The following is a 14,421-nucleotide window of genomic DNA, read 5'->3' as shown; positions in this document are numbered from 1 at the left end:
GGAAACAATAAATGCACAGAGAGGGTGGAAAAAATTGACTGTAGCGCAAAAATTAGTGAGTAGACAAAAGAATTTTCCACTGGGGCTAATGATTTAGTAAATTTTTCGTTGAAGTAATTAGTTAATTAACGTGTCTCGTGTGACCGGAAATTTGTGTTCAGATATTTAATTAGCCAAAAATAACGTCCAAATAGCGTCCATGAGTTGGTCACAAATTGATGGTGACCTGCTCTAATGATTTTTGCTGCTTCTCTTTTTTCGACAATTTTGATGATGATTGTTGTCTGTCTATGGGAGAGGTTTTGCGGCACCACCTTATTATCAAGTCACTGTGTAAAGCCAACCGCATTTTGTTGGAAACGACAACGTTGCTAAGTTGAGAATTTATCAGTTTGCTACTTATGCTGGAAGCGTTACCATTTCTTCATGAAAATCCACCAACTTTTTGCCTGACCTGACACCATCACTATCACACGTTTGGCCTTATCAATAAAATATTTTAATTAATTTCAGTGTAAATTCATCGGATGGGCAGAAACGTGAGATAAGACTTTTTTATAGATAATTTTTTTCCCTCTGCTAGACGGAGGGAGAGGTAATAGGAATAATTCTTTATGTGGCGTAACTGGGTAAAAAATTATACACATAACGTCACTTGGCAAGAGGAAAAGTCATAAAGTAGTGTGTCATAATAGTCATTCGCACCACGTTTGTATTATTAAATTCGCGAGGGGGAGAGAGAGATAGCACGAAGACTCCCTGGCCATTCAACTTCACGTTGATGATCTTCTATTCCTCCGGATACTGTGGGTAGACCATTTGCGAATTTTTTCTGCCCATCTTGCCAAAATTCACGTTCCTGGTCATTTACGAACCATCTCGTTTTTGCCTTGCTCGCCAATTCACAAACTCCATGTCTTTTTTTCCTCTCTCCAGGCACCATAATTGATTTGATTTTCATACATGAACACAAATTCTACAGAATATTATCAGATTGATGAATAATTTGTGCTGTGACTTTTTAAATAGTCATTTCCTATTCACATGACGGCTTCTTTTGCACTCTTTCCAATGGCCAGGCTTTTTCGGTATCTCTTCCACATGAGAATTATTATTAATGACATTTGTAACGTCATTTTGATCACACTGAATGTGTGGAGAGGGGGAGGTGAATGGGCTTTTCTTGCTACTTAAAGCTGTGGCGACTGAGGGATTTTCTTGGGCATTTTTCTCCGGAAATTTCATAAATATTTCCTCACAGTCCATTTGGGCGGCATTTTTGGCACACAATCAAAAAGTTCATTGACTCTCACTCGAGTGGCACGAGCATTTTTCTCGCTTGCCAAAGCTCCAGAGTATGTGCTGTACATAGAGAGGATTTAATTTTCGAGGCATGGCTCCACGAGAGTGAGCGAGAAGTTGGAAAATGTTAAATAAATTTATTACTTAGGAGGGAAGAAAAAAGCACTCTTCTCTCCTGGGTAGTCAATGTCCTCTTGAGCATCTCTTCTGTTTGCATGAGTGTGTGTGTGTAGTTAAAATAGTAGTAAATTTTCAATTGGTATCGGGAGACGAAAAGCTCACCAGCCAAGGCACTCTTTGAGTGTGTATGCGGGAGGATGCAGAGTTCTAAGATGCTGCAGAAGGGGAGGTCTCGAGCTTCTTTTGAGGGTGGCACAGTGCACACATTGTGACTCGGGGATGATGAGAGAAATTTTGTTGGGGTAGTAGCAGAGGAACTGTCTAGACAGAACCGATCTATAATCCGAGTCTCGACTCTCTGTTCCCTTAATTTGATATACATTTATTCACCAAGGGGTTTTGTATTTTGTGTACATAGCAAAGAAGACACCGTGATATCGAGGGTGTCTCGGGCGCGCTCAAAAATCTCTCACTCATTTTTTGTCCACCCTCTTTTATCACCTTGCACAATAATGGCGCGGATTCTATTTGCACTCAGGAAGGAATCTCAGATAAGATTGTATTATTTATGTGGAGTGCATTTACATTTTGGGGAATACTTTGGGAAGAAGAGCCTCAACTTGAAACTCAGCAACTTCATGCTATGTTATGAACATTTTCAAGTTTAATTTATGCAGATTTCGGTTATGCTGCTCTTCTGAGAACGTTCGGTGTATTTACTTTGCAAAAGGAATTTAAAATTAAACTTTCACTACACATTTAATTTAATTTCTCATGACAGCCAGATACAAAATTCTAATTCTTTCATACAACATTGTCATTTCACATCACCCCAATTTAGCTTTTTGCGTTACCAAACATAATAATGATAATAACAATAATTCCTTCTTCTCTGACCTCATTATTCTGCTGGGAAGCCAAAGTGAGAAGGCCAAAACACACTACATACACTTAAGCCTTTCAAGATTTGCATTTGGTGTCACAATACTGTTGAGTACATTTACAGTGGTGATCTTTTCAGAAGGGGTTAAATATTTAATTTGTGTTGTGTTATTTAATAGTGAAGAATAATTTCTTCCCGCAGGGATTGCGTGTCTTTTGAATATTTTTTTTGCCAACACATGTAAAAGCCTAAACTTTTTACCTAAATTTTTCCACAGTCGGTCAACAAAGTAAGAAGATAAAATAAAATGAGATATCCCTCCGTTATCGAATGCCTAAGGTGCTCATACTTTTCCCCAAAAGAATGCCATTGTATGATTAAAAAAGAAGCAAAAATGTGAGAGAAAAAAATTAACAACAGAATAATCATAATTACTAATAAACGATGTTACAATAACAATTATTGTATTTAGTGTTGTTGCCCGTTGAAACATTTATTATAATACGTATGTATTGAAATATTTTCCGCCTTTTTTGTGCCACTCTCACTTCTTTCTTTTACACATTTTATTCATTTGGTAATTCACTTGTTTATGACTCCTTTCTGGAGTCAAGTTATTATGTTATACTTCTTGTACACTAAATTTTAGTCTGATGACTATTAAAAAACGGCATAATAATAATTCAAGCGAAGAGAAGAAGGTAATCATATAAAACAACATTGAAATAATTGAAAAATATGAAGACCGCGGAGAATATTTTTACTATTGGCATTATGCAGTGGCCTCATTTTTTGTCCACTACAATTTCTTTCATATAAGAGCTGTGCTTAGATACACATTCTTTCTTGTTCGCTTTATGTGTCTGTGGCGTCTCTCACACCTTTTGAAACATTCAACATATATTTAATGTCCAATTACAATTATTCGTTTTGAAACATCATTTTTAATTAAAATTTCGAACTTGAGAAGGGGAAGAGTTTTGATGGCAATTAAGGAGGTATATTTAGAATTAATACCGCACAAATATTTAAGGAATTAGAGTCGAGTATCAATAAAACGGCTATTGAACTGAACCCAGACGAAGGCCGCTAAGGTGATCAAAATGTGTGATGAAATCAAAATTTGCCTCGAATTAGCAGAAAATATTTTATAACGCGCACCCTAATCCCTAAATCTAAGCCCCAGTCGCTCCTAAACTTTGGTCCTCTCTGTGTGAGTGCGACTTGTGAAAATGTTTGAGGTATAGAGACGCCCCTACCCGAGACCCGTTCACGAGGGTTTGGGTGAAATTTTGCCAGCCAGTTCAACGACTCGCAAAATGCAATAAAAGCATTCAACGTACAACACAGAGAGTTTTGTGTGATATTGAAGAGGAGAGATGGGCAAAGATGAGAGAAAAAAAAGCGCACATACTAACTGGCAGCATCCAGAGTGAGAGGGCAAATCGTCTGGTATCAACCCCAAGTACGACCGAAATTGTAATAAAAGCGTCGAAATCAAAAGCTAAAATTCATGTCTCCACCCGAAAACCCTCGGCGCAGATGAAATTTTCCTTCATCGCTCTGCGAGAGAGATCAAACCCCTCGAAGAGATGATACTTTATTGTCTGGGTGTTTCTCGTGAGACACAAGGAGGGTTAGAATCATCGTATTTGGATATAATTCAGCACGCAAAACAGGGTGATAATTCCATAAAGATGATGAGAAGGGGATTCTCAGTTGAGAATGTCGGAGAGAAAACTCTGCAAATTTAATTACTAACTTTCCCTGCATTTTGCACGCTTTGATGGCAGAAGAGGCAGGAAAGGGTGTTGGAGAGGATAATGAGTTAGGGTTCTTTGCCTCACAAGGTTTGGTACATATTCGTTTCTCTTCAAATGTTGTATATTTATTGTAAAATCCATGAATTGTACAATGAATTCTTTCAGTCTCATAGCAATACTGAGCTATATTAAGTGAGAGATAGAATTTTCTATTACATTGAAGGGGACACAATAGCCAATAAATAAACATATTGTTTGCAACACAAAAGACTTGCTGGAGAGCTTTCACCCCTATTTTCCGTCCACTTCTTTTCCGTGACGGTCAATCGAACGACCACAAAGTGTGAATTTATTAATGCTCTGACGTATTCCCCAGTGTAATTCAATCGACTTGAAAAGCTCGTCGGGTGATATACAAGGCAATGGACAATTGTCCTTTTAACTCAATTACACATGCTCTAATCCCCACGTGTAAACATGCAAATTTAATTTTACTCTCTCTCTCACTCTCGCTTCTCCCTAGTAAAAACTCGTTTGTCTGACAAATTTTCCCGTGTGGTTGTGGAAAATATAAAAATTTCCACCCTCCTTACAATTCGACTGAGGAAATTGTCGCCAGGAGGCTTTTTTCATTCACCCTCGACTTTGCGGAAACTGTCTCCGTTCGTCGGAAGTATATTTTCTCACTTGTATGAGTGAGATTAATTACCCATGTCAAAGTAAAGAGGAATCCCGTACATTTTCTTATGAGAAAACTTAGTGAAATTACGTTCGAATGGGAGGAGCATACATGTGGGTGGAGCATCAAAGATTATACTCATTTATGAGGAATTTGTAGTGAAGAAATGCCGGCTTGTCTAGGTTGAAGTAAGCATATACTTAAAAAGAAACAGGATTGCAAGTTCGGAGGATAATTTTACCCTGGGGAGGTGAGTTAAAGAGATGGTTCTATTCTCCCTCTCAATTCGTTTTGCAGACTTGTTTTTGTTCAAGAGTCGTTCATCTGTGTGGATAAATTTCCAGTCTGCCAATTTTATCGTCTTATTTACCTTGTAGGACAAATATATAATTCAATTGAGCGATATTTAGTGCATAAAATCCACGAAATGGCCGCTGAGGCAGCAGATTTTGCGATGGAGATGTTGCGACAAGTTGTGGGATGTGTTTGTTGTTTCTTGTTGGGAAATTCCTTCTGGTCTTCCCACATTTTCACAGAGCTTTTTCAGCTCTCAGACTCCCCTTGTGGTTCCGGTGGCCTGAGTATAGACAATTGAGAATATGATAGGGTGGTGTGCTTTGGTGTTCTTTTTTCACAATGTCTGTTTATTTGTGTTTAGTGTCTGTTTCACTAACCTACGCCAACGATGCGCAGCGTTGGTGTAGCGCCCAGATGCGTCGCGACGCTCTTCCCGGAATCGTCCGCCATCTCGCTCTTGCCGCCCTCTTGGCGGGTGGGCGCAAGCGAGAGAGTGGCTCCGGGTGCTCCAACACAAATGGTTCAATATTACGAGGAGGCATACATGCCTCTATGTTTCGAATCATAATACATGCGCACAAATTATTCAGCCAACCGACATTGGGTTGAAAAGACACAAGGGTTGGTGACTTTGCCAGGGTGGGGCGAGAGTGTGGGGTTGAATTTTGAAGTGGATGGCGCGGTGTGGCGCCCTGGAAGTGCTTGTCTGATGCACACAACTCCACGGAAAATTCAACCTCTCCCCATGCAAAGCCAAAGGGGATGATGAGACCAGTTCGCTAGATATTGAATTACACATAGTCAACTACACTCTCACATCGTATTTACCTTTTGTCTCAGCATTTATGTGGATTAAAAAACAATTTCAATTTGTTTTCACCATCCCACGGCAATTTCACCCACCAATTTTGTCCACATGCAAACAATTTATGAGAAAATCACAAAAACGGCACAGAAGGGGTGGAAAAAATTGATTGTTGGGGGTATACTTGTGGCTGAAGAGATTCTTCAGCAAATGATGAAAATTTCATTTGATCACAACCCCACAATTTTATGCAAGAGGGGAGAGATTGCGCTTCTTGGCTGTACGAAGAATAATATTTTCCTTTTAGAAGAGGATTATCGATTGGGGAATACTTTCGTCTCACTTTTTTCGTACTTTCATGGCGCTTCTATCTCGAGCATCGTACTGAGCCTTTTGGTTTTGAATTAAGAGAAGCAGTGAGAAGGCTTTTATCTACAATTGAATTAAAAATAATTTTCCACTGGGAATTTGATAGTTAATTCTGCTTGAATTATTTGATGTTTGTCAAAGTTCAAAGCTCAAAATGGTTTATGTCTAATTTGGTGTACTTAAGAATATTTATGCTAACGGCTGTAGCGTAATCCCAATTTATTGGTAATATTTCACCTTATGGCTTTTGCAATAATCACGAGGATCATGGTTTATTTTTGGAAGCAATAGATGTCTTCTACAATGTCATGCGCGAATGGGAGAATTGTTTTAGCTGAGCGTTTGGATTGCGCATCGAGAGCAATAACTTATTATTTCAATACTCAATACACTTCGCAGATACAGTATTTAATTGAAAAGACCAACTTGGATCAGGTTTGATGCTGATCAGTGGCAAAGTCAGTGGATCGGAATGATCGTGGGAAAAGCGATCCACTACTGTGTCGTTTTGTGCGTTGGGTGGAGAAAATGGGCTGCGAATTGTGCAATGTGTGAGAAAGATGTTTGGTCTCCACCCAAGACAGGTTGCTCTGGATACATTTCAGTGAAAATTGCAGCCGGATGCGTGTGGAACACGCGCCAAAAGCACGGCCGATGTCTCTGAGTGAAGCCAGAAAAATGTGTGCTATTTCGTGGATTGCGAGTGAGCGCCATGGATCCGAAAATAGCCCAACTGGTCACGCAGAACGCTCAATTTAGACATTGAGCGAGCTATTCTCGTCCCAACAAGGACACCTGAGTTGTTGTCTTCTTGTTCACCTCATTCCTTGACTCTCTTGCTCTATTTTGTACATTTCTTTTCCCCTTTTGCGACAATTCATCTTTTTTTTTTTACCAAAATTCCATCCCAGTCTCGAGCACTATCTGTCGCACGTTTTTGCCTATACATCACCGTCTTGTGATGTTTTTCCTGAGCTGTGCTTTGCCACCACCTTGCATGGAGTTGCAATTTATGAGTTCGGATGACTGAGGAGAGACGGGCAAAATATGTCGTCAACATGATTTATTGCACAAGAGATGTCTTACTTGTCTCATTGCACTTTACAGGTTACCTGCTGACAAGAATTGAGGGCAAAATTGGATCACCTGAGAAGCCGCTATCAGACCTGGGACTCATCTCCTATCGATCATACTGGAAGGATGTTCTTCTTGATTATTTATGTTCACGCAGTGGCACTCAGTTGAGCATCAAAGACGTTTCACAGGTGAATTGAAACATGATCTTACTAATTAAGATTCTCTCTATTCAGTTACACTACAGTGGAAATTGTATTATACACATTTTAGTCTATCGATATTTTGCTCTCTGTTTATTTTTTTTCTCCACTCTGCGGCTACACCTTCTGCAGATAGGGAGAGAAAGAGAGACGCGTACATAAACCTTTATGGAGAGCAAGTCAGAAAGTTAGTCACGCAAATCCACTATAAAAGTTACATTGGGCAGAGGCCTAACATCAACCGACAATCTCACTTGAGATCACAATTATGCAGAGACCTTATCACCAACTATTCGATTATGCCTCCTCTCATTATCGTGCGTCATACATTTCATCAATCTCTGTCAATTTACCTCAAATTAGTCGACTTTGTTCCCCCAGAAAAATGGGAGGAAATGTCATATTTTTATATCAATCAAAAACCACAACATTCTCTGAATTGTTCTTTCCAAGAAATCTTTTCCTTGGATGGATGATTATTTGTATATGTACATGTTGAAGTGCAACGTCTAACGAGAGCCTCTTCGATTAATTTGAAATTGATCTGTCTTAGAGTTATTTCATGTGTTGAGCTTCTCTTACACTAGCAAAACCACACACAAGGTCTTCTAATCGAGTCCAAGATTTTTCAATTCGGGTCACATTTGAGGCCAACGCTTGGAAACTTCTTTAAAAGTCTCCGTCCTTGAGCACTCGGAGAAATTCTCGCTGTGTGTGCAATTCACTCACACGTAATGCCTTGACTGAATAGTGTCACAATTTGCTACAAACTAATAGATTGTCAATTCAATTGGCACCGGAAGGGTATTGAAGTGTTATGGCAAGGAATAAAAATTATCTAAATGAAGTGTACTTGTTGGGAGCGTCAACGGAAAAACCGCAGAGAAATTTGAATAATGAATATTGTATGCTACAATGTTGCATCAAATGCCTCTGCTTCATGCAAACTTTATCAGTGGAATACGATAAATTTGTTAAGTTAGTAGTGTGAGGCGTGGACTTTAGGAAGTCCACTTGGGAGGGAAAGTTGTATGATATATAGGCGGATTTCACCCCAGAATAATAGTGGAGAAATAAATAATTCATTAATAAAATTGCACGATAGTCAGGCTTGTTTTTTGCTTCTACCACAAAGAGGGTTGGCAGAAAAATCAGACTAAACACCTTGTAAAAATCATTAGGAACGTCACTGATTGATGATCATGATACGACACCAAATTGTGCTTGAAAAGGCAAAGTACTTGGGGAGTTCTGCGGCATGACTCCTCGCCCTCTCCCCATGCAGAGCAAAATGCTGTAAAAAAAACGACCGTGCGTAATGAATTTAAACAGCCGACATCCAATTACAATTTATCTGGCGATTGGAGGAGAATCTCCCTCTGCCCACTGACTCACCTTTTGGGAAGGAGTGTAATTGCTCTCGGACCCTCACGCTTGATCATATCCGCGATGGGTTATGATCGATAAAAGCGCGACGATGCATGGTTTATACAAATAATAATTATGCAAATTCACCTCATATGGAATACCTCCAGTATAGTGAGAAGCACTCATATTTTACATTATGTTATTTTAATTTTAATGAATTACACTTTTTTATCTGTTGCCTCGAATTGCGCATTCCTTTTTCTTTCCACACACACGGCGTGTGTCTTGTGAAGTTCACAACAGCGCGCGGCGCAATGAAGGGGTTTCCAACATGTGATCGATAGGGAAAAATCACACCAATTAAGAAGAGACTGCGCCGAGGAAATACCTCACGGAAGGGCATGGGAGAGATAAGGGATATCGAGTGCAATGGAAATGTGCGGCAATTTTAATTGGTCACTAACATTCAATCCATGCATATTTATCACATGATTGCCAACGATTGGCCAAGTGCAGAGCTTCTCCAAATGATGAATATCTCATTAGTCATACAGAGAGCATTCTGCACTCTCCCTTTTGCGGCATTTTCTTGACACAAACCACAATAATGATGATGTTGGCCCAACTGACATGTGAAATTGCCCTGCCTTCGTGGAAGGCGGCTCACTGATCTATAACAATTAACCAATGGATCCCATTTTTGTCGTTACAGGAAATGGCTATCAATTCATATGACATTGTGAGTACACTTCAGGCTCTCGGTATGATGAAGTACTGGAAGGGCAAGCATATTATTCTCAAAAAGCAGGTGCGTAATTGTCGCATTTTTACCGCATGTTTCGTATTCTTTTTCTGCTGAGTCTTCGCTCTGGCTCATTTTTCTGTATTTGCTGCTCTCTGTAGATGTCTTTTGGCTGCTTTTCTTTCTTTTTGCTTAATATGGGTCGCTTTTTGCACCATGGGAATATTAGGGGCTTGTCACGAATTGGGCAAAGTGATTATTCAGCCAGTCCAACACACTAATATGTACAATATTCAGCGACATAACGAACCCCTGAATCTTCCCATCTCTAAACATGGAATATATTTTACTCAATTGCATATCATTTGGATAGAGTTTTTTTTAGGCACTTCACACTCTCGATCTCTCACACCTCTTTGCCCATCGAATTGTAATTGGCATGAAATTCTCCATGAAAAGAACAATGCTGAAAAACACATTTCTTGAGTTGGAAAGAGAAGGCGAGGCAAGAATTAATGAAATACTTGACTCAATTTTTGCAACATTGTATTTATCCATTGGGGAAGATTTCACGCCATTACTCAATTTTTTTGTCTACACTTGAGCTTCAAGAGTGAAATATTTTCAAGAATAAATTCAACACGTACCTTTCTTTGATCTCTTCAGGGAACTTTTTATGCAGAAATTGAGATTACAGTTTGGTTTTTCAGGATGATTTTCCCACCAACACAGAGGAATTCTCCTGCCAAAGTGACTTTCGGCGACTTTTGCCGATAAACACTGCCAGAATAACTCTATATAAATCCTCTGGCGACTGGAAGAGATAATAATGTTGAGAGTGAGATAGAGAGAGAGAAGCTTTGTGGATTTTTGTAATCTAATGAGATGCCAAATTTTAGAATCTCAAAGAATTACACTTGCAGATACGGCGAATTCCGCTGGCAAGATATATCAATTAATAACAATTGTATGACTTCTCTTGAGGGGCGGTGATGCAGGAGAATAATTCAATATGGGCATATTTAATTAGGTTTGGGGAGGGTTTAATTGGTCAAGAGGCAATAAAACCACAGTGTCTCAGCTCTTTATCTCCTCCCCGCCGCCTCTTGTGCGCCAGCAGTTTGGATATGGGCAAAAATATAAAGTTGAGAGTCGAAGAAGAAGTGTCTGACGGTGTTGGTTTTGTGGATTATCATGATTTATGTTTGTGGAGCACGCTTTCAAGCATTTATAGCATTAATTAATACTAATAGGTGTTGCTTTATTTAATTGGCTTTCAAATGTATGTATTTCCAATGTGTATTTCACCTTCTTTCTTTCACCTTCCACAATTCCACCTCTTATTGCCACCGAAGAGTCCATCCAAAATGCATACTATGTGAATGCTGCAATAAGGGCGCCTTGGTGAAGAATGACGCCTTCGGGCGCCTAGTCATATTGCAAAATTAATGAGCATTGGCCGAAAAATGCGCTCCCATTTTCCAAAGTAATCAAACCCGTCAATTTTGACTTCCTGCTGTTGGCCTAGGGTGAAATTGCCGAAGAACCAGAAGTAAATTGAGCGTACTCACAAAAAAATCGCAATAAATTTGCTCCCTTATTTGAACAGTTTTCCGTGAAATCTGCATTATCTTGTGTACGAAAAGTTCACAAATATAGCAATTGATGGTTTGCAACAGTTTTACACGATAAAGAATCGTTAAAACTACAGAATGGTCGCAGAAATCCCAAGAAAACACACTTTGGCGTGACCTTTTTGCTCTGAGGGAGCGATTTTTTTTCTCTCAAAATTAGTCTGACAACTCAAAGTTGCTTTTTTTCATTTGAACCCTCTCACAAGAGTGTGCACAAAGCAAAATTCTCAAGTCTTATTTGTTTTTCTTCCTACAGTTTCACATGCACATTTTTCACTCCTTAAATTAGTGACTCTCCTTAAATTAGTGGCGTATCTGAGGTAGCATTATTCTCCTTCACTGTCTATATTAAATATGCGATGCATATCAAGCTAAATTGGTTAATTTATGAATTTTGCGAAAATAACTTCTTTAATTTCTGCATTGAAACATTAAGAAAGAAAACAAATAAAATTATCTTTAGACAGTTCATTATTTAGGTGTTTCCTTCCATTCTAGATTCCCAAGAATATATCTTCTTACGGTATGCAATATCATCTTGTTCTTTTCTTTTGCCCAATTTTTCACCACACTCTGTGGGTGCCAAATAGCAATGTGTAAAAACTCACATTTGGGGGATAAAATATGCGGGACACAATAAGAAATGAGCCCAAAAGTGTAGAACAAATTATAGCTCAATTTAAATTGCTATACTAAAGGCTTTTGTCGTGGCAATTTGTCTTTTATTGCCTCAAGGAATTCCACTTCCTCCTCTCTTGCCGCCCATCTCTTCTGGGTGGGCATATTTTTGGGGTGTTTGCAGCGAAGGAGTCCCTCTCCTCTGCTCATTGTCTTCCACCAAACCTGTCTCTGTCACCCTTTAAGAGGCACAGTTTCTCACATCATCAACTTAAGAGCTTAATCATTTGTGACACCTCAAACGGGTGCCAAGCGGCTCGATTCCCGTTCCTTTTTGGCGCAACAAATGGGATTTTATCACCTGTACTCTTGTCATGAAGCCTCTTCATTCCCTTTTCTGCGTTTTTACGTCACACAGAGACTCACGCACAGTTTCAGATAATTTCATTTTAAAAGGTGCATTCAAATGCAAAGACAGAGAGAGTTACATGATGTAAATGTAGTTTTTGAGAGCAAAAGCTGTTGTATTCTGTAAATAATTTATTTAATCTCATTTTCAAGATTCTTAATGGATTTTATTGGTGAAAAACCCTGTTTTTTTGGATCTCCTAATTTCCCAGTACACTATAATTGCTATGCAAAAAACTATAGTTTTTCTTCTGTGTGAAAAAATTAAGCCACTGAATTTGGTGTAAATAGTTTGGCATACACTTTTGAACAAATATTTGTAAAATATGCACAAGCAAAACACAAGTATGCAGATTCAGTGGCTTCGCCTAGGAATTCGTCTGTATTCCGCATAGAGAAAGATCGCTTCCGCTGAGGCAAAACCAAAAATCGTCTCACCTAAACATCGTGAGACGTTTCCGCCGTGTGCGATGCGTCAAAGTTCCCACCATCTCAAAGTTTCTTGCACTCTGCCAAGCCTACTGTTGAGGAAGTTGAGTGTATGGCGTGCTGGGAAGTGGACTCAATTATGGGGACAAACACGTGCCGTCAGTTGCAGAGGAGAAATCAACGGTTCGCGTCCGAATAGACAGGGTGAAGGAAAGATGAGAATGGGACATTGTGTCTGATAATTGCACTTTTTGTATGCCACATATGAATGTTTTGCTTGATAAGTATTCTCTTTGCTGCCTTTGAAATTGCATGCTTTGTGTCATTTTGTCTCGCACGTAAATTGGATTTGAGATTTTTCGCGCAAAATTTTTCGGCCGCGCTGGTGGAGGAGATTGATTTGAAGAGGGACTGAAGGAGGGGGAAAGAGGTCGGTTTAGTAATAGCCCATCAATATCAATTGAATTTGATTTCGCCAGGATGTCCTGGATGATTACGCTGAGAGAGTGAAACGACGCGGAAATGTATTAAAAATCGATCCGGAGTGTCTTCGGTGGACACCATTTGTGTCACCAACACTCACCGGACCGACGTCCTAGCGCTCGGCCACAACTGCCAGCTCAGCCGCAAATGCATCCAGCCATTCGGCTACATCGGTAATTGCATCGTCCACGGCTAATTCTTTCTCACTCTACTACTACTACTCCACCAATGGAGGTCGTCTGCCACCCACTGAGAACAGTAAATCTTCCACAAAGTAGGAGAGAGGCAACCCGAAGTTGGCCATTGCCGCAGAGGAGCAAATTGTGCGATGTTCGGTGTGAGGTATGAATATCAATTGATCGTCTGAGACATACCTGAAAAGAAAAGATATTCTCTCGTTTTTTGAGATCGTATTTAAGTTTAGCCTTAGTCATTTTCTCTTTTAACTTAAGGACAAGAAGATTTCTTCTTAAGCATTGTAATTAGGCATATTGTGTAGGCAGAAGTTACACATATTTCATTTTGTTTAAGTAGTTCAGTAAGTTATTTCTGGATTACAAAATGACAGTAATATTCATAATATATATTATTTAGAAATAAATAGTTGCAGTGCCAACTAATTTGTAAGAATGGTAAGAAGTGTTTAAGCATAACTTTTACACGGTTGTCACGTTAAAAATTGTATTAAACTTCAAGAGATCACACATTATTTATTTATTTTTTTTTTATATATTTCTTCTCTTTTTACATCGTCACATTTCATTCTTGATATTGTAAGAGTGTTTTATATGTAATTGCAGTCAGTTGAAAAATCATTACTTATTCAAGAGATAATAGAGAAAATAAGCATACAACCAGTGACATTTTCTTTTGCCAGTATAACTCCTGAACAACCCGACGAAGTGCACGGAAAACACTGTCAAGTGAAATGGGAATTTATGGAGTGTTTCCATCTTCTCGACAAATCGAATAATGTTTTTAAATTAATACTTTTTCACATTTAATTTCGCATGAATTGAAAATGTGTCGCATTCTTTCCTGCTTTTTTTTCCTCCCTTCACAATGATTTAATTCCCTCTTGCGAGCTTCCAAGTTGCTCTCGACACTTTTTCCGTCCCTCACCATCGATTGGCGCTCTCGGGGTGCTTCGCCTCTCGTCTGCCCACCACCCACATCGTATATCACAGCATTTGGAGCGGGGCGCACTCCCGGACCCACCAGAAGCCCCACTATCGGGACTCGTG

The 14,421-nt window shown here is 39.3% G+C and overlaps 1 protein-coding gene across 2 annotated transcripts in view; it reads left to right on the top strand.

Annotated features, from left to right (window-relative positions):
• The window catches only part of LOC132259496 (histone acetyltransferase KAT7), a 28,363-nt gene extending 14,339 nt beyond the window's left edge, over positions 1-14,024 (top strand). The window contains exons 5-7 of one of the 2 annotated variants that reach the window (XM_059757158.1): positions 7,326-7,483; positions 9,576-9,671; positions 13,174-14,024. In XM_059757158.1, coding sequence (XP_059613141.1) covers positions 7,326-7,483; positions 9,576-9,671; positions 13,174-13,293 — 374 coding nt within the window. In that variant the 3' untranslated portion in view covers positions 13,294-14,024. Of the gene's footprint in view, positions 1-7,325; positions 7,484-9,575; positions 9,672-10,315; positions 10,453-13,173 lie in introns of those variants that run through there. The other variant, XM_059757159.1, reaches the window with a different exon arrangement.
• The last annotated feature ends 397 nt before the right edge of the window (positions 14,025-14,421 follow it).

The sequence above is a fragment of the Phlebotomus argentipes genome, unplaced genomic scaffold (assembly GCF_947086385.1).
Source record: "Phlebotomus argentipes unplaced genomic scaffold, Phlebotomus argentipes genome assembly scaffold_18, whole genome shotgun sequence".
Classification (NCBI taxonomy): Eukaryota; Metazoa; Arthropoda; class Insecta; order Diptera; family Psychodidae; genus Phlebotomus; species Phlebotomus argentipes.
This window is presented reverse-complemented; position numbering and strand designations above follow the sequence as displayed.